Genomic DNA, 22,737 nt, shown 5'->3' with positions numbered 1-22,737 from the left:
AATTCTCTGTTGTAGGTGGTTGTCGTGTGCACCATAGGATGTTTAACAACATCTCTGGTCTCTAGCTACTAGATGCCAGTAGAAAACCCTTAATTGTGATGACCAAAATCAGCTTCTGTGGTTAAGTCACTAAGTCGTGTCCTACCCTTTGCGATCCCATGGACTGTAGCGTGCCAGGCTCCTCTGTCCATGGGATTTTCCAGGCAAGAATACTGGAGTGGCTTGCCATTTCCTTCACCAGGGAACCTTCCTGACCCAGGGGTTCAACATGGGCCTCCTGCACTGCAGGTGGACTCTTTAACAACTGAACCACCAGGGGAAGCCCAAAAATCACCATCAGATGTTGCCAAGTGTTTTCTAGGGGAAAAGTCACCCTGAACTGAGAACCACTGGTCTATACCTGTTGCATATATTAAGGCAAATCTGAGACATATCATTTCAACTGTAGTTACTTCAGAATACATCACTATAAAATAAGAATTCTTAACATATTCACAATGCCATTACCCTACAGTGAGCACATTCCAATCCCCTCAGTGCTCCAGAGTAAAGTTCAACCAGAGTCCTACAGGAGACCGTCACAAACATCAAAGACAGAAGAGGTAATATAAAAAATAGGGTAAATCTTCAAAATATACTGCAATTTGTGCAAGAGGACCCTGTATCAATTTAAAATAGCCACTATAAAATGAGGAGCAATCTCACACTTATCAGGATGGCTATTATAAAAGGTCCTAGAAAAGTGTTGGCCAGCATTGGTAGAAAAGTAAAAATGGTGTAGCTGCTGTGGAAAACAGTATGGCAATTCTACAAGAAATAGAATTACCTTATGATTCAGCAATTCCACTTCCGGGTATATGCTCAAAAGAATATCCATGTTCATAACAGCATTAGTCACAATAGCTAAAGTGTAGAAGCAACTAAATGTCTTCTGACAGATGAATGGATAAGCAAAACATGGCATACATATACAATTAAATGTTTTTAGCCTTAAAAAGTAAGGAAACATATGTTACATTATAGGGATGAATCTTGAAGACACTAAGTTAAGTGAAAAAGTCAGTCACAAAAGGACAAATACGGTATGAGCTCACTTACATGAGGTACCCAGAGCAGTGACATTCACAGAAAAAGAAAGTTTCAGGTGTACAGGATGATGATCTGACTTACATCATGAAACAATTATCACAGCAAATTTAGGGAACATCCATGATTTATATGGACACAAATTAAATATATAGAAAAAAATTTTTTTTTGCAATGAGAACACTTAGAATTTACTCTCTTAACTTTTGTATTTAACATACAGTAGTGCTACTTATAAGCAATAGTTAGAACCAGATCAGGTGCAACGGATTGGTTTCAAATTGGGAAAGGAGTACGTCAAGCCTGTATATTGTCACCATGATTATTTAACTTATATGCAGAGTATATCATGCGAAATGCTGGGCTGGATGAGTCATAAAGCTGGAATCAAGACTACCGGGAGAAATATCAACCTCAAACACGCAGATACCACCACCCTAATGGTATAAAGTGAAGAGGAACTAAAGAGCCTCTTGATGAAACTGAAAGAGGAGAGTGAAAAAGCTGGCTTAAAATTCAACATTCAAAAAATTAAGATCATGACATCCAGTCCCATTACTTCATGGCAAATAGATGGGGAAAAAAATGGAAATAGTGGCAGATTTTATTTTCTTGGGCTCCAAAATCATTGCAGACAGTGACTGCAGCCATGAAGTTAAAAGACACTTGCTCCTTGGAAGAAAAGCTACCACAAACCTAGACAGCATATTCAAAAGCAGAGACATCACTTTGCCAACAAAGGTCTGTATAGTCAAAGCTATGGCTTTTCTAGTAGTCATGCATAGATGTGAGAGTTCTACCATAAAGAAGGTTAAGTGCCAAAGAATTGATGCTTTCTAACTGTGGTGCTAGAGAAGATTCCTGAGAATCCCTTGGACAGCAAGGAGATGGAACCAGTCAATTCTAAAAGAAATCAACCATGAATATTCATTGGAAGGACTGCTGCTAAAGCTCTAATACTTTGGCCACCTGATGTGAAGAGCTGACTCACTGGCAAAGACCCTGATGCTGGGAAAGACTGAAGGCAAAAGGAGAAGGGGGCAACAGAGGATGAGATGGTTAAATGGAATCACTGACTCAATAGACACAAGTCCGAGCAAATTCCAGGAGATAGTGAAGGACAGGCAAGCCTGGCAGGCTGCAGCCCATGGGTTCACAAAGAGTTGGACACGGCTTAGTGACTGAACGACAATAACAAGTGCTCATTATGTACATCCCTAGAACTAACTGCCTTTATCCAATTTCTCCTCCCCCTACTCCCCACCTCTGGTAACCAAAATCTGATCTCTTTTTCTATGAGTTTGCTGGAAAAACATTTTATCTCCCAAGCTTTCAGGCCAGAACAGTCCTCTATAATTAAAGTCAGATTTTACCTCTTGACATCTGAATTATATCCATGTTTTTTAAAATACAGTTAAAGACAATACAGATAGTAAAGATGTCTCAGCCCTGTGTGAGGGAAGGAGACCCAGATCTATTAATAAAAGAGGAGAGAATTTACAGTTCCCTGTATCAAATCTCAGACTTGGAGACAGGCTCATAATCCAGTCACCATACTAGGAAAAGCTCCTCCCAAACCGGACAGACTCATCATCTCACTGTGCTTATTAGCCTTGTCCTGGTCTGGGCTCTCTGGAGATATGGCCTTATATGATGCAGCCAAGGCAGGAACGGTGGCCCATTCCCTGCCACTCCCACCCCAACACCCCACTCCCTAACCATCCATTCTAGCAGAAGTTCAGCATTTAAAGGGCAGCATTTTAAAAGTACTAAAACAGACCACAGTTGTCTATTTGCTTATACTCCCTTTCCAAGAAAACAAAGGGAATAGTATTCAAAGGGCTCATAAACGGCAACCCACTCCAGTATTCTTGCCTACAGAATCCCTTGGACAGAGGAGCCTGGCAGGTTATAGTCCATGGGGTCACAAAAGAGTTGGACATGACTGAAGCGACTGAGCATAGGTAGACAAGTGAATCATCCAAGGTCTTAAGACACCCCCTGGTTAACTGCAACATAATCAGTGAAGTAAAGGCCATACTCCTCTAGCCTCAACTCCTAAGGCCCAATTTTTTGTCTTGTCTTCATACTTTTTGGCAGAAATATTTAACTCTCAAAGGCACCATCGTTTTAAGAGCTTCTTCATAGGTTGTAAACTGCTCTAAAAACAGTGAAAGTCATCAAGTTGCCTCAAGTGCCCAAACCTCTGGGGTGAACCCAATCACTGTTGTCTTGGGCCAAATAACCATTTGGAAGCCTTAATTTCTATTACTCATCCACCTTCCCTAAGGCCTCTGGAGTTAGCTTTCTTAAACAATAATCTGACCATCTTCCTTCCTTCCATCACATCACCAGGAGACATCCTGAGCTCAATGCACCACTAAGGCTACCTCCTACCACTTCTTACCTCATGCAAGTTAACCATGCACAGTTCCTCAAACACATGACTGGCTCTTTCACGTCTCCTCGCTTTTACTCTATCTCATGCGCCCTCATTTTCCTCAGTTACTGTATTAATTTAAACTGCTCAAAACTCACCATCATGCCTCCTTCCCACTCCCCATGTATAGTGAGCCTTTTAAGCTCTCCTCATAGCACTTTGTATGGTATATCCAACAGTATGCAGCTGAGTAGACTCTGATTTTTGGAGTTCACATGCTTCTTCCATGAGACAGGGGACACTGCCTGCCCACAGATCTTCAGCATCTCATAGGTGCTCAGTGAATACATTATTTAAGGTGCTTACAGAAAACCACCTGGCTTCCCTGGCAGCTCATCAGTAAAGAATCTGCCTGCAATGCAGGAGACCCGGGTTCCATCCCTGGGTCAGGAAAACTCTCTGGAGAAGGAAATTGCAACCCACTCCAGTATTCTTGCCTGGGAAATCCCATGGACATAGGGCCCGGTGGGCAAGAGTCAGACATGACTTAGTGACTAAACCACCAAAACAGAAAGCCATTATAAATGAAGTTCACTTAATAATGTCACATACTATGATAATCTCAAGATATCTCTTTAACAAGAATGTCAGCCCCTTTCTAGATTCCAACTCTAGAAAAGAACTGAAAGAGAAAGCCAAGGGGAGCAGGTGATCTGATCTGAGAGCTGAGAAACTTTAAGGAGCCTCTCTAGGATGCAAGAGAATGTTTATCCTGCCTGGTTGTAGAACTCTGTACCTCAGGAACTCCTTCACAAATACTAACTGGGTACTATTCCAGATCTAAAAAAAAACAACAACAACAACAAAAAAAACTCAAGTTATATAAATGATTACATTTAAAATAATTTATGGTTAGAAAAATTTTAGCCTGTACTCTTGCTATCTAACAAATATCAGTTATAAGGTCTTAGATCCCCTGGAAGAGAGCATGGCAATCCACTCCAGTATTCTTGCCTGGAGAATCCCCATAGATAGGAGTCTGATGGGCTACAGTCCACGAGGTTGCAAACAGTCGGACACGACTGAGTACTAAGCACATTAAAAAGTAAGATGAGACAAGTTTATGCAGAATTTTGTTTAAAAGATACAGGACAGAGGATGACTTAATGTCTACAGTTGTGGCAGTAAGCTGCAGTGAGACCCTGCCTTGGGATACCGTGGAACACCCTTGTTCCCACAATTCTGACTGCATGGCTGAGATTCCTGACCCTTTAGTCATCCATCTGAGTAACAGTAACAGAGTGGCAGAGGTAGTAGGAGCTGCTGAGCAGCTGCTATATGCCGACCCAGCACTGGTTTAATGTCACCTCATTTCTCACGACAACCCCATGGACGAAATTTTGTTCCCATCCTATCTTGCAAATGGCAAAAGACGACAGAGGAGATAAAGTACCTACCCCTACCCCTGCCATAAGTGGTAGAGTCAACATGCAAATTCAGATGATCTAGCTCCAGAGCCCACACAGACTAATGCCTCGGCTCTGATACCATGGCATCTTATTTCTCACCCTCTACCCAATACTCCTGCCATCACTGCCTCACAGTTACATGAAATCTCTGTCTCAGAGTCCCCTAGAACAAAACTAATAAAATTGGGATTTCAAACTAGCAATGACTAAATAACAACTGGAGAGTATACTCATGACCACTGTACTTTGGTAGATAATGCTAGAATTAGGTTTAACACATTACTGTATATTACACGAATCATCCAGTCACACAAACTAACACCAGTGAAAATGTTTTAAAAGAAAAGCTTGTTACAAAAGAACAAATGTTGTGATTCCACTTAACTGAGGTACATAGAACAGACAAATTTACAGAGATAGAAAGTATATTAGTGGTTACCAGGGGCTAGGGGAAGAAGGAACATGGAGTTACTGCTTAACGCACTACAGAGTTTTAGTCTGAGACGATTAAAAAAAAATTCTGGGGACAGATGGTAGTGATGATTGCATAACAATGTGAATGTACTTAATGCCACTGAACTATGTGGTTAAAATGGTAAATCTTATATTTTTCAAAATTAGGAAAAGGCTGGCTCCACCAAAATAATTCGGAATACACTTAATAAATAATACACATGAGAAAATAATTACTGAGTTGGCCAAAAAGTTTGTTTTGTTTTTTTTGGTAAGATGGCTTTAGTAGTGCTCAGTTGTCTTTAACTTCATTTTGAAACAATTTTGTTAAGACTGTATTGTGACAGCTTTCATGTCAGCATGTATTTTTTTTAGTATCAAAATTGGTGAATTTTTGTGTAGATATTTTAATACTGAAGATGGAAGGAAAAAAGCAACATTTTCAACATATTATACTTATTATTTCAAGAAAGGTAAAAATGCCACTGAAACGCAAAGAAAGATTTGTGTAGCGTTTGGAGAAGGTGCCTCGACTGATCAAACATGTTGAAAATGGTTTGCAAAGTTTCATGTTGGAGATTTCTCGATGGACGATGCTTGACGGTCAAGTAGACCAGTTAAAGATGATAGTGATCAAGAGACATAATATTATACCACATGGAAGATAGCTGACATAGTCAAAATATCCAAATCAAGTGTTGAAAATCATCTGCAACAGCTTGGTTATGCTAATTGCTTTGATGTTTGGGTTCCACATAAGTTACGAGGAAAAAAGCCTTCTTGACTGTATATTCACATGTGATTCTCTACTGAGACGTAATGAAAATGTTCCGTTTTTAAAACAAATTTTGTCAGGTGATGAAAAGTGGATACTGTACAATAATGTGGAACAGAAGTGACTGTGTAGCAACTGAAATGAACCATGACCAATCACACCAAAGGCTGGTTTTCATCCAAACAACGTAATGTGGCGTACATGGTAGATTGGAAGGGAGTTCTCCATTATGAGCTCCTTCCAGAAAAACGATTAATTCCAACAAGTATTGCTTTAGATTAGACCAACTGAAAGCTGCACTCAACAAAAAACGTCTGGAATTAGTCAACAGAAAACGCAAAACCTTCCATCAGGATAACACAAGACTACATGTTTCTTTGATGGCCAAAACTGTTACAGCTTGGCTGGGAAGTTCTGATTCATCCACTGTATTCATCAGACATTGCACCTTCAGATTTCCATTTATTTTGGTCTTTACAAAATTCTCTTAATGGAAGAAATTTCAATTCCCTAAAAGACTATAAAAGGCACCTGACAGTTCTTTGCTCAAAAAGATAAAAGTCTGGGCAAGATGGAATTATGAAACTGTCTGAAAAATGGCAGAAGACAGTGGAACAAAACAGTGAATATGTGGATCAGTAAAGTTCTTGGTAAAAATGAAAAATATGTCTTTTATTTTTACTTAAAAACTGAACTTTCTGGCCCATTAAACAGCTTCTTCAGCTCTGAAAGAAAGGAAGCAAAGCAGCTTGCCTCCCTTCCTCTCTTTTTATTCTTTTATGCTCTGTCAATTAAAACACCAGCTCCTGCTGTTTAAAAACATATCAAAGATCAATGCATAAAAATTTATAACCCTTAATCACCTACATAAGACATCATTCACTTAGCAAACCCAACATAATACAGATACTTCAAAACAAGAGCCTCATTTGTCAAAAAGCACTTGGCTTTAAAATTAGAATGTGATATCAAAATTTATAGTAATACTTCTAAAGATAGGCTCTAGTAAATCATCATTACATATGAGGCTGAGACTATGTATGCGTCTTCATTTTCCTATTTGGTTAAAGGCAGTTACACAAAATTATTTTTTAAACTTAAAACATTTATTACGTTGTTGTTCAGTCGTCCAGTCAGGTCCAGCTCTTTGAGACCCTAAGGACTGTAGGATATCAGGCTTCCCTATCCTTTACCATCTCCCAGAGCTTGCTCAAACTCATGTCCATTGGGTCGGTGAGGCCATCTAACCATCTCATTCTCTGTCATTCCCTTCTCCTCCTGCCTTCAATCTTTCCCAGAATCAGGGTCTTTTCTAATGAGTTGGCTCTTCGCATCAAGTGGTCGAAGTAATAGAGCTTCAGCATCAGTCCTTCCAATGAATATTCAGGACTGATTTCCTTTAGGATGGACTGGTTTGAAATTCTTGCAGTCCAAGGAACTCTTCAACACCACAGTTCAAAAGCATCAATTCTTCAGCACTTAGTCTTCTTTATGGTCCAACTCTTATATCCATACATGACGACTGGAAAAACCATAGCTTTGACTAGATGGACCATTAGCGTGTCACAGATCTTATGTTTAATTTTGAAGCCTACCTCTTTGACTTTTGATTTTATTGTAAGATTGGTTAAAAGAGCAGTTTTAGGGAGCAAATTCAAGTATATATTGCAACATAAATCTAATTAAGTTCTACATTTGATAGTGAGATTCCAGTAACTGAAAGTGAATAACAAGGGCACTGCATTAGTCAAACCAAGTTCCCGAGTTTAAGAAAGCAAGAGCTGGAAAATCAAGCAAAATCTGTACATAATACGGTAACACTTCACTGTTCCTCACCAAACACAGTGGTAGACAGACAACAAATAAAGGGCTGGAGTATCTACTTTTTTCCCCTAATATATTAAAAAATTTATAGTTGCTGTACAGAGTATTGTCTGTTTTTCTGATTCAAATATTCTCTATGTAATAGAACTTCATAAGCAAGCAAGTGTTCCCTTACTTATGCAGAAAAACTGTACATGGTTAAATAATGGAATCAGAAAAATCTCAAGAAGTCTGATTTGATAAATAGGAAATCAGAATGAGAAAGATTGTTTCACAGATTAATATCTTCCAAACAAATATATGATAATTTCTTAGACCGTTTGATAATCTACCTTAAACTGGTATCCTTACGTGCATGCTCAGTTGCTCAGTCATGCCCAACTCTTTGTGAGCCCACGGACTGAATGAAGCCATTAGGCTCCTCTGTTCATGGAATTTTCCAGGCAAGAATACTGGAGTGGGTTTCCATTTCCTACTCCATGATGGCAGCCTTACTATTACCTAATCAAAATGTGCACTTCTACACATGAGGATCCATGTATTCTATTCTCTGGTGACCAGGGATTTCACAGTCCTGCTTTGACCACTGACACAGCATCTTCTGCAATAGGGACTTTACATGACAGGGCTGAAAACCATTTAAAGTGACAAAAGGCCAACATTTTATAGACTACGGAAAAAACATCTACGTTTAAAAACAATGAATATTTGTTTCTGTTACTCTTCTCCATGAGGTTATTATGCAAACAATTTAAAGAAAAATAAACACATAACAGCCAGAGATGCACAAAGTTACACAGATTGAGCAGAGGAAACACAACAGATATTGTATACTATAAAAAGGACAAGAGACATAAGGTGAATGGCTCACCTCTTTTGTCCGAGTCAGAATTACCTGTGTAATAAGTAAAAAAAACAGAAATGTTCACTCAGATTAAAGAAAAACATTATTATTCAACCTAACGTAAGTCAAAATAAGCTCTAGGAATATGGATATTTTCCCCTTGTATATGCTGGAGCTAGAATGAGGCACCCGCCAACAACTAGGAAGTAAGAGTGCCCAGATTCATTATACTTTTATCAATGATCTTGGCCTTTTCCCTGAGGACAAAAACAACACAGCATCAATGCTCATAAAATGTACAAGAATGCAAAGAGAAATATAAACACAGTGGTTCTTGTGGTCCTTATGTCTTTTTAGGCCATCAAAATGCAACAGGGCAAAATTAAGTTAAAAATATAAAAGACCTAAATGATAATAGATAATGAAATCTAAATGGCATAAATCAAACTCTATATACTAACAGAGAAAACTTTTTCAAAGGCTTATGGAACATCCACAAGCCTTTATAAATTCCTCATAGGAGAAACAGCACAGACAACATTCTTTTATCATGATGCAGTAAAACTAGAAATTAACAAAGTAGTAAAATACTTCAAAATTAAAATCAAAACCAAATTGTAAGGGAAGTTCAAGAGGGAGGGGACATATGTATACTTATGGCTGACTCACACTGTTATATGGCAGAAACCAACACAACAAATTAAACTGCAAAATAACTAAAAAATAACAAATCACATTTGCGGTGGAAATCTACCACCTTTCTCCCAATATCAATTAGTCTCTTCCTCTTTTTTGCCCTTAGTAAAGAACATCCCTCCTTTTTAGGTGAGCACAAAGCTGTCCAGTTAGAGACTTAATTTCTGATACTCTAGGTGTAATCATATGAAGAATTCCAGTCAACAGGATGTGAACAAAAGGGAGAAGAGTAACTTCTGGGTCCCACCCTCTAGAAAATAAATTGTACTATTTTCTTTGTTTCCCCTTCCCAGGGGCTGGAACCAGAATCCAGTGATAAGAGCCATCTCTGATCAAGCAGATGAGGGCAACTGTCAGCATGCCAGAGCCACAAGGAAAAAATTTGGTTTCTGACAAAGCAAAGCACCAGCCCGTCCCAGCCCCCCACTTATGGAATGTGACAGGGGAAGGACATTTTTGTGTCTTTCTGTGACCAAAGAATTTTGGTATGTCTTTGTCAGAATAGCTTAGACCACACCCTAACTATCTACCTACAGGAGCATTTATGGGGTATGCCTAAAGCTGTGTTTATAAAATTTCATAGCATTACATACATATTAATTAAGAATGAAAACACACAAATGAAGCATTCAATTAGGGAAGATAGGAAAAGTGTAAAATAAATCTAAGACAAGCAGGAAAAAAATAAGAATAAAAGAGAAATTAATGAAATAAAAACTGAAAAATGACAGAACTAATAAAATATACAATATTTATTGCAGATTTTTGAGAAGGAAAAAGCAACAAATGATTAAATAGGTTAGTCAACCTAAACAGGAAAAAGGACTTAAATATATAAAATAAATACTCCGGGTGGAGAGGGAGGTGGGAGGGGGGACTGGGATGGGGAATACATGAAAATCCATGGCTAATTCATTTCAATGTATAACAAAAACTACTGTAATGATGTAAAGTAATTAGCCTCCAACTAATAAAAAAAAATTTAAAAAAATAAAATAAAAAAACAAAACAAAACAAAAAAAAATAAAATAAAATAAATACTCATAGGGATGTAAGAAGTTAACCTTAAAGGATGACTTTTCCTCAAATCTATATAAGTAATTTTGAAAACCTGAACAAAATGAAAATTTTAAGTGAACTTCAATTCTTTTCATAAAGCAAAGCAAAACATCGACTAATAAAACTTATCAAAATTAGCTACATACAAAGGAAACACAAATACCAATCTCATTTAGAAATAACTTGGAAATATCAATGGAAAAATTTACAATAGAAAATAGAAAATAAATCACAACACTTCAGTCAAGAAAAATATAAGACCAAGTGGAGCTGTTTGTGCAGGAATGTAAATAGTTGAAAAATAGGAAATCGATTAATATGATATACTGTAGCATATAATAGAAAAAATCATACAGATCTTGCTCATTGATGCTGAGCAGGCAACTGGAAAAATTTAACATAAATACTCTTTAAAACAGGAATGAAACAATAAATATCTAGAAATAAACTGAATAAAACATGTACCACACAAGTGGTAAAAATTTTAAAATACTTTCAAGAAATACAAAATGAAAGACTTCAGCAAATGGAATATACAGCATTCTTAGACAGGAAAAATTAAAGATATCAACTGTCCCTGTTAATCTAAAAACTTAACATGATCAATAAGAACTTTTTCCAGCTATACAATAAGTTGATTCTAACATTCATGAAGAAAAATAATCAAGAACTACCAGCAAAATTCTGAAAAATAAGGTTAACAGGGATGACTCACTTTATCAGATATTAAGTATTTTATAAAGTTAAAATTATTAAAACAGTGGGATTCTGAACAAGAACAGAGGAAAAAGTTAATAGAAAATACAAATACCCAGAAACAGAACTCATATACATATGAAAGCCTAAATATGCATCAGAACTCAACATATAATAAAGGTGGCATTTTGAAGCACTGAGGAAAAACAGATTATTCATTAGAGGGTATTGGGGACAATCAGCTAGTCATTTAGGAAAAAAAAAAATATATATATCCACAGTTCACACTTTATGTCAGAAAAAATTCCAGATGAAACAAAGATTTTAGTGCAGGCACATACATGCACATGTATACACACAGAAGAAAAAAATTATAACAGTATAAAAGAAAATGATGAAAGAAAATTATTTTATAATACTGGTGTAAGGAATGGCTTTTTATATATGATTTAATACCTAGAACACATTTAGTTAACACAAATCCATTTTTTTTTTTCCCATTGCGCAGCATGCAGGATCCTGGTTTCTCGATCAGGATTGAACCTGCATCTCCTGCAGTGGCAGTGCAGAATTTTAACCACTGGAAAGCCAGAGAAATCCCACAAACCTATAAGTTTTTAATTAAAAAAATTAATAGCTGATAGTAACAGTTTCTACAATGCAGAAAAGCTGGATGAACAACTAGGGGAAATAACTGTAATCTTATTATTGGGCTCATAAAAGGGCTCATTTTGCTAACATCAAAGACCTTCTATAAATGAGTTGGGTCACATCCTCTGGAAAAGAAATTGTACTATTTCCTCTGTTCCACCTTCCCAAGGGCTGGAACCAGAAACTAGTGACAAGCTTGACACACTAATAAAAAAATGGGTAAAGGGTAGCAACAGAGTTTTCTCAAAAAAAGAAAAGAAAGAAGGAAATATAAATGATCCTTCTAAATATGGAAAGATGCTCAATCTCACTCAGTAAAATGCAAATTCAAGTCACACTGAGATAATAATTTTCACCTGTCAGTCTGACATAGATCCAGGTGTTTGATAATTTATTGCACTGAAGAAAATGTAGGAAAACAGGCATTCTGACACACAGCTTAAAAGAGGGAGATCTCACAATATTCAATTTAAATTTACAAATGCGCACTAAAAATACTCTATTCAACCTATATTCTCCCAAGACTACTGTCGGTAAGTGTAAAATCAGCCTTAATGATGGCTAATATGGCAGAATGGATAAATATATCAAAGTAATGCCATACAACAAGGCAGCTCCTTACTATAACGTAGAAAAAGTATGAAAGTCTAATTGAAAAGAAGTAAGGTGAAGAAATATACACAGTACATTTATTATCTGTGTTATAAATGGAAGAAAAAAGATATGTATATGTATGCATGCTTATTTTTGTTTGCATGCTTATTTTAAAAAAGAAAAAACTCAAAGGTCAATAGGAAAGAAAAATTAAAATTAATTCAGGATAAGTCCAATATCCAAATAATAAGGATTTTTAGAAGAAGACAGAAAAAATGGAAGGGGGAAGGACATTTCTGAACAGATACAAGAAAATTTTTCCGAACCGAAGGACGAAAACTCCAAAGGTCCTATCCCAAAATAACGAATAAAAGAAAAAGACCCACATCAAGATCCATTTCTATGAGATTTCAAGGCACCAATGATGAAGAGATGATCTTTAAAAACACACAAACAATTAGGAAGCAAGACAGCAGTACAATTCTCCAAGCCTGCAAATTAGAAGTCAGGACAATGCTTTAAAAATTCTAGGGAAAAAAATATTTCCTCAAATTCTATACACTCCCCTGAAGATATTTTTAGACACGCAAAAAAGAAACAACAGATTATCTAATAAGTCTGACTTTATGGAAAACTGTACTATGAAGCTATGGGAAGTGCAGGAAGAACTGGCTGTCAACAGTAAACAGAAAACTAAACAAACAAATAAAAGGCAATTTCACATTATACCCACAGGTCAGCAGGTATAGTATTACAGAAGTTATGATATAACAATTATGGGAGGACTGGTAAAATGGTGCTAAATGAGGAGGACATGGGGTTACAGAATGTAACATCCTGATATACCATAAAGTGAGTGAAGTTGCTCAGTTGTGTCCGACTCATTGTGACCCTATGGACTGTAGCCTACCAGGCTCCTCTGTCCATGGAATTTTTCAGGCAAGAGTACTGGAGTGGGTTGCCATTTCCTTCTCCAGAGGGTCTTCCCAACCGAGGGATCAAACCCAGGTCTCCCGCACTGCAGGCAGACGCTTTGCTGTCTGAGCCACCAGGGAAACCCTGAAGTTCTCCTTTTACTGATCTTGAATAACAGTCACCAGTGAAACACCGTCACAACTTCCTCTGAGATACGAAATGTGTTAACTGTTCAATAACTGGCTTCTCAGCTATGGCGTAATTTGGACCTACAGCAGATTACAGAAATCTCAGCAGCAGTGTGGAAAGACCACAGAAGTGAGAAATAGGTCTAATTTGCTACCTGACAGCCTTCAGATATAAGGCAAATTATTTAACCTTTAAGGTCTTACATCAAACATCTACTAAGAAAAGAGGTAATTACCAATGGTCACCTCACAGATTATTAAGTGAAAGACAGAACAGAACATTAAGTTAAGAACATAAGCCGTGGGACTTCCTTGGTGGTCCAGTGGTTAAGAATCGACCTTCCAATGTAGGGGATGTATGTTCCATCCCCGATCGCCATATGCGCCACACCTACTGAATCAATGTGCTCTAGAGCCTGTGCACCACAACTAGAGAAAGAAGACCCAGCACAGCCAAAAAAACAACAAAAACATAGGCTGTGAAGTTAGTGACAGTCTCACCTTTTCTATTTACTAGTTCAGCTTGCACAAGTTTTGTTTTTCCTCTCTAAGCAAAGGCCATAATTTACAGAAAGAAATACATTTTTATACCATTACTTAGTAAATGTTTGTGTATAACTTAAACCGAAGTTTTACAAAATAAGTTAACATGGAAAGAATAAAAATTGAAAAAGACAATCCACAAACACACAGATTTGTAGTGGTCCACTAAACTGATTTCCTGAATCAGTCATCATTTGTACTTTGAAAAACACAGTAAAATTCCTTCACCTATAAACGTAAAACAGAAACCAATGTAACAGAATCCACAGGATACTTCATATGAATTACTTCTATAAAACTCTTAGTACAATGCCTAACACTTAAAATTAGTGCTTACCATATGCAGTCCCATTATAAATGCTTTACTCATATTAACCTGTTTAATGCTAACAGCTCCTTCATGAATTAAGTACTATCAACATCATTCATTCTTATATACTGATGACAAAACTGAGGTACAGAGGTTAAATAAACTTGCCTATTGTCACAAAGCTAGGGTACAGCAGAGTTTGGATTCAAACTCAAGTGGAAAATATGGGATTAAAGCTGGCAGGTGCAGGGTCTGAGTTGTAAAGGTCTAGCTAAAAGATGTCATCAGCAAATGACACTCAGTTCATGAGCCATATGTGATTCCACCTAGGGGCACTCACCATCTAACAAGTAAAAAATATGAGCCAAGGGGATGAGACCAAAGAAGAGTAACTGATTTTTGCTAGAAAAGGAATGACACTTATACAGCTGTCAAGGAATAATTACTTCCTCTTACTACTCACAGAAGCCCTAAGAGGGCCCTTCCGAGTCCTTGGAAATCTGCCCTCCCCTCTGTGGCCTCATACTCAGGTCTCTGATTCGATCTTCAAAGGCACTTGCACCTCAGTGACTGACTCAAGGAGAAGCGGGTTGGGTGCAGGCCCTGAACAAACTGGCACTGTAACTTAACTGTTTCCCTGATCTTCTCTTAATAAGTCTACTCCTGGCCACAGGTCTTCTACTCTTATCTAACTGTTATAGATACCCAAGTCCGTTCTCCTTCCCATGGTCTCCAGGGATTCCTTCCTTTTCAAGGCTAATCCTATTACTCAATTACACTATCCTTTCAACCTCAGTTTCTAGCATCATCAATTACCTATCCTTTTTCTTATATTTTCAACCTTCTTCTCTATCTTTAAACATTAAGCATCCCTAATCTAACCAGGATTCCATGCAAAGCAGAATATCCTCCAGAATCTATCTTCTTTCCTCTTTTTTTTTTTGCCAGTGTGCTGGATCTGTTTCCTGAACAGGGATCGGACTTGTGCCTCCTGCACTGGAAGAATGGAGTCTTAACCACTGGACAACCAGGGAAGTCCCCTATCTTCTTTCCTCTTAATTCTATGTTAACTAGATATTCTTGAGAATCCCCTATATCTAGGTTTCATTACTTTGCTTGGGCAATTTTACTTATTTCAAGAAATTTTATGGCTAGAAAACACAAACAATAACAATAAAAGGGTGAATAAACTCAAAGAGCCAAAGAAAGAACAAACAGAAACCATCTCTAGTACCTGAAGGAGGAAAAGTTTCTGGAGTGGTTGCTGCAGTGCTGGCATTCCCCTCCCAAGGTTCTGTTCTGGTATCTGTGAACTGGTTATCTGGAAGCCATGTTCCATTTGGTGAAATTGTAGTGACTACAGAATTGGTGCTTACTGTTCTTGTGGTTCCATTGTCAGAGTCTGAAGAATTGACAGTGGTTACATATGTGGGTCCCAGAGTTAGATTTGGGCTGAATGTTGGTGCCAAGGAAGAAGAAGTTACTGAAGGAGTAGGATTTGAAGTTTTGTTCTCTTCTTTAAGTGATTCTGTTGTAGATGCTTTCATAGATCTTGTAACGCCTACTGAAGGTGAAACTACAAACACCAAAAAAACCAAGAAAACATCACACAAAGAATTGAGATCTCAAAAGTTATGAGACACAAAGCAGCAAGCCCTACTACACCTCAAACACTTGGAGACCAATAAACACACCACACACACACTTTTTATTTTCTTTTAAAAAAATTAAAGTACGGTTGATTTACAATGTTGTGCTAATCTCTGCTGCACAGCAAAGTGACTCAGTTATACACACACACACGTTCATTTTAAATATTCTTTTCCACTATGGTTTGTCCCAGCTCATACTTCCCTGAGGTATAATAGCAGGACTTTGCTGTTTATCCATTTTAAATATAGTAGGTTGTGTCTACCAATCCCAAACTAACAGGCAATCCCTCCCCTCTCCTCCTTGGCAACCACAGGTCTGTTCTCTATGTTTGTGAGTCTATTTCTGTTTCATAGGTAGGTTCATTTATGCCATATTTTAGATTCCACATATAAGTGATATATGGTATTTGTCTTTCTCTTTCTGACTTACTTGACTTAGTATGATAATTTCTAAGCTGCTGCAAATGACATTATTTCATTATTTTTTATGGCTGAGTAGTATTCAATTGTATATATGTACCACATCTTCATTCATCTGTAGATGGACATTTAGATTGCTTCCATGTTTTGGCTATTGTGAATAGTACTATTATGAACATAAGAGTGCATATATCTTTTTGAAGCACAATTTTCTCCAGGTATATTTCAAGGAGCATAGACCCTTTAAACAATCAATCTGTCCCTCCACTTCTAAAAGTTTGCTGTCTAATGGAGGGAAAAACTGGTCTCTTAGTTAGCTCCTCAGAGTCAATATACAGGAGTCTTAAATAGCAACCATTTTGTTTTCCTTTTCAGGAATGAATATAATCTCTTTATTTGAAGTAGTATGTGGTATATAGAACAATGCTGAGTATAGCATACAATATGACCAAGACATTCCCAAAGACAACTTATTTTGCCATCACTTTTAAGTAAAACTTAATTAATATTAAGTTTTTCTTTCTTTAGTACCACCAAGGTCTTCAAACTTGGGTCACTAAACATAAATACTATTTATGTTTAAAATAAATAAAATAAATAAAATTTATTAATTTTTATTAAAATAAAAATTAAAAATAAATGAATAAAATTTATTAAATTTTATTAAAATAAAAATTAAAAATAAATGAATAAAATTTATTAAATTTTATTAAAATAAAAATTAAAAAATAAAATTCTATTCCAAGTACCAATCTTATCAAATGGCAATTTACCTATGGTAGTGTTGTTGGCACCAACATGTATCAGACCACTGCCAAGCAGAGTAAGAAGGAACCAGGAATCCATGCTGACCTGGAAAATAGAGAGCCATTTTAGATATAGTACTGAAATACTGTAAAACTATGTCCAAACAACTCACCAAAGGAGTATTTTGGACAAATTCTTCCTAGCTATTAAAGTGCACACACAGGACCAAAGATCTTTTAGGAGTCCGATAAGCACAACTTTCCAGGAATCCAACTACTTAACTGAAAGTTTATACAACTATAAGTAAGAGCAGTGATTCTCAATCTTGGCTATAGTTTAGAATCACTCAAAGAACTTAATAACAACAAAATTCTGTGCCAGACTATATCTCAGGGAGTGAGAGGCAGGTAGCAGTCCTTTTAAAAGCTTCCTAGGTAATTGCAGCTTTAGTGTCTTCAGAATGAGAAACACTGAGAAGGTAGGTTGACTGCATGGAGGTACTGACCTCCAAAACAGACATTATACAGCTGTCCTCAAACTTTATTTCTCTACAAACCATATCAGAGGGCTGTGGCCCATTCACATTGGTAACAGAGGTTTATTCATCCATTCAGATGTCTGTGCCTGATACCAAGCTAGGTATCAGGGAAGCAATTAGGGAACAATATACTCCAAGGTCCCAATTTCATGGGACTCATGAAATTGAGGTAATTTAATGTGGCAGTGACTCTCCAAGGCAATCAGAACATGCCTCTCCGAGGGGAACATGAAAATCTCCGAGGGAGGGTGGAGAGATGTAGGTGGTTTATACACCCTCCAGGATGTATACCAGCAATCATGCCTAGCAGGGAACTTGGGTTCAGCCAATGGCTGAGGTATAACCATACGTGATTTGACCAGTTCCCCACTCTTCCCACCTGACTGTTACCCAAAATGGGGAGAGCACACAATTTCCTCCATAAGGGTTAGGAAACAGATTGGAAGGCTGATTATTGTGTATGTATTCATGTATACTCTAGATAAATCAATAGGAAATGGTTTTGTGAAAAATAACAATGTATTTGGAGGAAGCAGGCTAGACCATCACTTCATTCCATGTATCAAAATACAGAAGAATTAAATGTTTATAGACACATTTTAAAAGGAAATAAATGAATATATTCATAATGAGGAAGGATTTTCTAGACATAAAGGCAATGTAAGAAATAACAAAGGTGTAAAGCAATTATCTTTCAATAGAAAAATAAATTTTAAAAAATCACGAAGGAAAAATGGAATATCTGGCAATAGAAAAAATTATGAAAGAAATCAATCAAACAATGTTCACGGACAGGAAGATTCCATGCTGTCAAGACATCAGTTCTTCTCAACTTGGTTTACAGATTCATTGCAATCTCAATCAAAAAACTACCAAGCTATTTTGTGGATATCAACAACTAGTTCTAAAGTTTATATGCAGATGCAAAAGATGGAGAACAGCCAGCTCAATACTGAAGAAGCAGAGTAAAGCCAGAGAATTACTATTAATTTAAAAGCAAATAGTAATATAAAAAAGCAAAGAAAGATACAGCAAAGAGTGGCAGTGTGGTACAGACAAACAGACCAGTGGAACACAAGAAAGAACCCAGATAAAGACCCACACAAATATAGTCAACTGATCTTTGACAAAGGAGCAAAGGCAACACAATGGAGCAAAGACACTCTTTTGAACAAATGGGGCTGGAATAACTCAGCATACACATACCAAGAAAAACAAAAACAAAAAACTAGACACAGATCTTATACTCTTCACAAAAATTAACTCAAAATGAATCACAGACCAAGATGTAAATGCAAAAGACTCCTGGAAGATAACACAAGAGTAAAATCTAGATGACCTTGGGTATGGCAATGACTTTTAAGATACAACACCAAAGATAGAGCCATCAAAAAATAATCAACTGCACTTCATCAAAACTAAAAAATTCTCCTCTGCAAAAGACAAAATCAAGAGAATGATAAGACAAGCCAGAGGCTGTGAGAAAATACTTGCAAAAGACACATTAGCCGAAGGACTGTTATCCAAAATAAACAACTCTAAAAGCTCAACAATAAAAAAATTATCAAGCTGATTAAAAAATGGTCAAAAGCCTGAACAGACACCTCACCAAGCAACATATACACATGGCAAACAAGCAAATGAAAAGATGTTTAACAGCATATGTCATTAGGGAATTGCAAAGTAAAACAATGAGACACCACTACACACCTATCAGAATACCAAACACTGACAACACCAACTCCCAGTGCCTCTGTGGAGCCACAGAAACTATCCTTCACTGTGGGAATGACACTTTGGAAGGTAGTTTGCTGGTTTCTTGCACAACTAAACTTACTCTTATTATATGATCCAGCAATTGTGCTCCTTGGTATTTACCCAAGAAGAATTAGAAACTTATACCCATATAGAAATGTGCTTTATTCATAACTGCCAAACTTGGAAGCAAGCAAGTTGTTTTTCAGTAGATGAATGAATAAACAAACTGTAGTACATCTAGAACATGGAATATTATTTAGCACTAACAAGAAATGAGCCACCAAGCCATGAAGAAATGGAGAAAAATGCATATTACTAAGTAAAAGAAACCAATATGAAAAGGCTACAGTCTGTATGATTCTGACTATACAATAATTCTTGAAAAGGCAAGGCTCTGGAGGCAGTGGTTGCTAGGTTAGGGAGGAGAGGGGAATGAATAGGTGAAGCATAGAGGATTTTAAGGGCAGTGAACTATTCTGTATGGTAATACAATGGTGGATACATGTCATTATACATTTGTCCAAACACAGAAAATGTATAACATCAGAAGTGAACTCTAATGTAAACTATGGACTCTCAGTGATAATGATGTCAATGTAGGGTTCATCAACTGTTGTAAGTGTATACTGTGGTGCGGGATGTCAACAGTGGGGGAGGTTGCATGTGTATGGGAACAGGGACAATTTGGGAACTTTTTATACTCTGCTGAAATTTGTTGTGAATATAAAACTGCTCTAAAAAATAAAGTCTATTCCTTAAAAAAGGTAATGAACTGGGAAAATTGTCACAAAACAAATAATTAAAGCAATAACTCATATTAATATGGAATACTCCATTTCTGAAAAATGTGAAAAACCTAAGCATAATGTACAAAAGAGAAAAAGAAACAGCTAAGAAAACACGCAAAAAAGTGCTGACTATCTCCACAAATCAAAGGAAAATAACAACGAGAGAACATTTTTACTTGCAGGAAAGACCAATGGCATGAAAATACAAGGCTTCCAAGAGTCAAATGAAAAGAATTGAAATAATGATGGAAATACCAATTAGCCTATAACAACAAACTCCTTTCCAGAAAGATTATACAAGAATCTTAAAGGTGCCCACATTGTTTTCTGACCCATTTCCAAGGTTCTATTCTTGAGTATATGTAAATAATCTGAAACTCAAGGTTAAAATGATAAAGAGCTATTTAGTCATTAAGTGGAAAAACAGAAAAAAACCCCAAATAACCAGTAATAGGGAAAAGCTGGTAGTAAGTATCACGCTGCTAGTCCAAACAATAATTGTTGCTATTTGGTATGCTATGGGCTTCCCTGGTGGCTCAGATGGTGAAGAATCTACCTGCAATGCAGGTGACCCAGGTTTCACCCCTGGATCAGGAAGATCCCCTGCAGAAGGGAATGGCTACCCACTCCAGTATGCTTGTCTGGAGAATTTCAAGAATTTAAGAAAATGGAACAAGCCTGCCATTTTTAAGCTTAAAAAAAAGTAAAATCAAGACTGTCTGATTGTCCAGTGGCTAAGACATCACACTCTCAATGCAGGAGGCCTGGGTTTGATCCCTGGTCAGGGAACTAGATTCCACATGCTGCAATTAATAGTTCACATGCTGTGAAAGAAAAGACCTGGAGAAGCCAAAAAAATAAAAATAAATATTAAAAACCAGTCAGATAAAAACTGAATAGCCCATTACTGAGGGCTTTTTTTGCCTACTGGTTTCCTGGCACTCACTGAAGACAATACAGTGTGGCTCACAGCTTTCTTCCCATCTCAAAGTCCTGATGTTTTCTTGGAAGATTTTTCAACATCCTCACAGATGACAGCCACAATTCACATCCAGACACACTTCTGAGTTCTCTGACTTCAACTCCAAAGACCTTATCTTAAGGAAAACACAATGAATGAAATTGCCATGCTGGCCAGGCACTATAGTAACCATTCGCATCAGTTATTTTATGACAGGCAGGTTCCAGTAAGGAATACAGAACTAATAAGCCACAATCAACTGGAAGAGTTCAGGAAAGGTCAAAAGGAGAGGCCATGTGTCCTACCACCTCCCAGAATCCTCCTTGCTAGAATCCATCTTGGCTGAGGAATTCATGTGCTACCAGGAAGGACTCTGAGTTAAAATGACTGGTCAGACAACTTGGAAATTAACCCCATTACCATAAAACCCGAGACTGTGACTTTGAGCCATGTGGCAGAGCAGTTCTCCTGGGTTCCCTTACCCTCCCGCTCTCTGCCTGGGGGTCCCTTCCCAATAAAGTCTCTTGCTCTGTCAGCATCTCTATCTACTCAGACAACTCATTTCTGAGTGTTAGACAAGAGACCACCTTTGGGCTCTGGAAGAGGTCCCCTGTCCTACAACACTTACACAACTTCCACTCCACTGAGGCCAGTCGTGACAACAGCTGTACTTCAGACTCTGCCAGCACTGGGAAAAACGCTCCCACTGAAGCTCACTTCCCACTCTCCAACCACAGTCCCTCACTACTAAAGCCTGGGACCTCACTCAGGCTTTCAGTCCCTTGATCCTCTAATTTTCATTCCAATATCTCTGTTCTATTTCCTTCTCTACTCAGCCAAGAAAACCTGGTGTCAGTTCAATCACTGCCTTGCAAATATCCTAAATTCTTTTGCTACAGTGTTCTTCTATTATACCTATATGGGAAAATAACCCCCAACCTGGAACAAATCCAACTGTCAGCCAACTTGGGCTGCCAAAAGGTTCTTAAGAAAATCAAACAACCCATAAGGTTGAGATCACTGATTTTGCCTCAGCGAAACTCTGAACACTTTCTGCCATCTTTCTATATTTCCCTACTTAGCTCTCTCTTCAATTCTCCACTGCAGTGATTTCAAGGAACCTCCTCTTCTCTCCAATGTATCCTCTCACATCCTTGGCTGTTGGTCTTGCCAACTTCAAAGAAAACAGAAACCACTAGACTGGGACACCCTTACCTACCAGTAACCTTATTTACTAATTTCTTCCTTCTCTGAATTTCCTCCCAAGAATCTCAGTTCCTTAGGAACTGTACAAGGAACTGTAGTTCCTTGTCCTGTAGATCTTCTAACACCATCTTCTAGCTTTAACACTTCCCCTTCATAACAACATTTATACACAATTAAGAATTTC

At 37.4% G+C, this 22,737-nt stretch overlaps 1 protein-coding gene across 6 annotated transcripts in view; it reads right to left on the bottom strand.

The window, feature by feature from the left end:
- Positions 1 to 22,737, bottom strand: part of PTPRA (protein tyrosine phosphatase receptor type A) — a 164,454-nt gene that overhangs the window by 50,134 nt on the left and 91,583 nt on the right. For 3 of the 6 annotated variants that reach the window (XM_020906289.2, XM_020906291.2, XM_070472333.1), the window contains 3 exons: positions 17,329 to 17,407; positions 15,718 to 16,059; positions 8,859 to 8,882 (listed from right to left, as the gene is read on the bottom strand). In XM_020906289.2, coding sequence (XP_020761948.1) covers positions 8,859 to 8,882; positions 15,718 to 16,059; positions 17,329 to 17,407 — 445 coding nt within the window. Of the gene's footprint in view, positions 1 to 8,858; positions 8,883 to 15,717; positions 16,060 to 17,328; positions 17,408 to 22,737 lie in introns of those variants that run through there. The other 3 variants (XM_070472334.1, XM_070472335.1, XM_070472336.1) reach the window with 3 other exon arrangements.

This window comes from Odocoileus virginianus, chromosome 9 (assembly GCF_023699985.2).
Source record: "Odocoileus virginianus isolate 20LAN1187 ecotype Illinois chromosome 9, Ovbor_1.2, whole genome shotgun sequence".
Classification (NCBI taxonomy): domain Eukaryota; kingdom Metazoa; phylum Chordata; class Mammalia; order Artiodactyla; family Cervidae; genus Odocoileus; species Odocoileus virginianus.
Note: the sequence above shows the minus strand (reverse complement) of the source record. Positions and strands in the feature narration are given on the sequence as shown.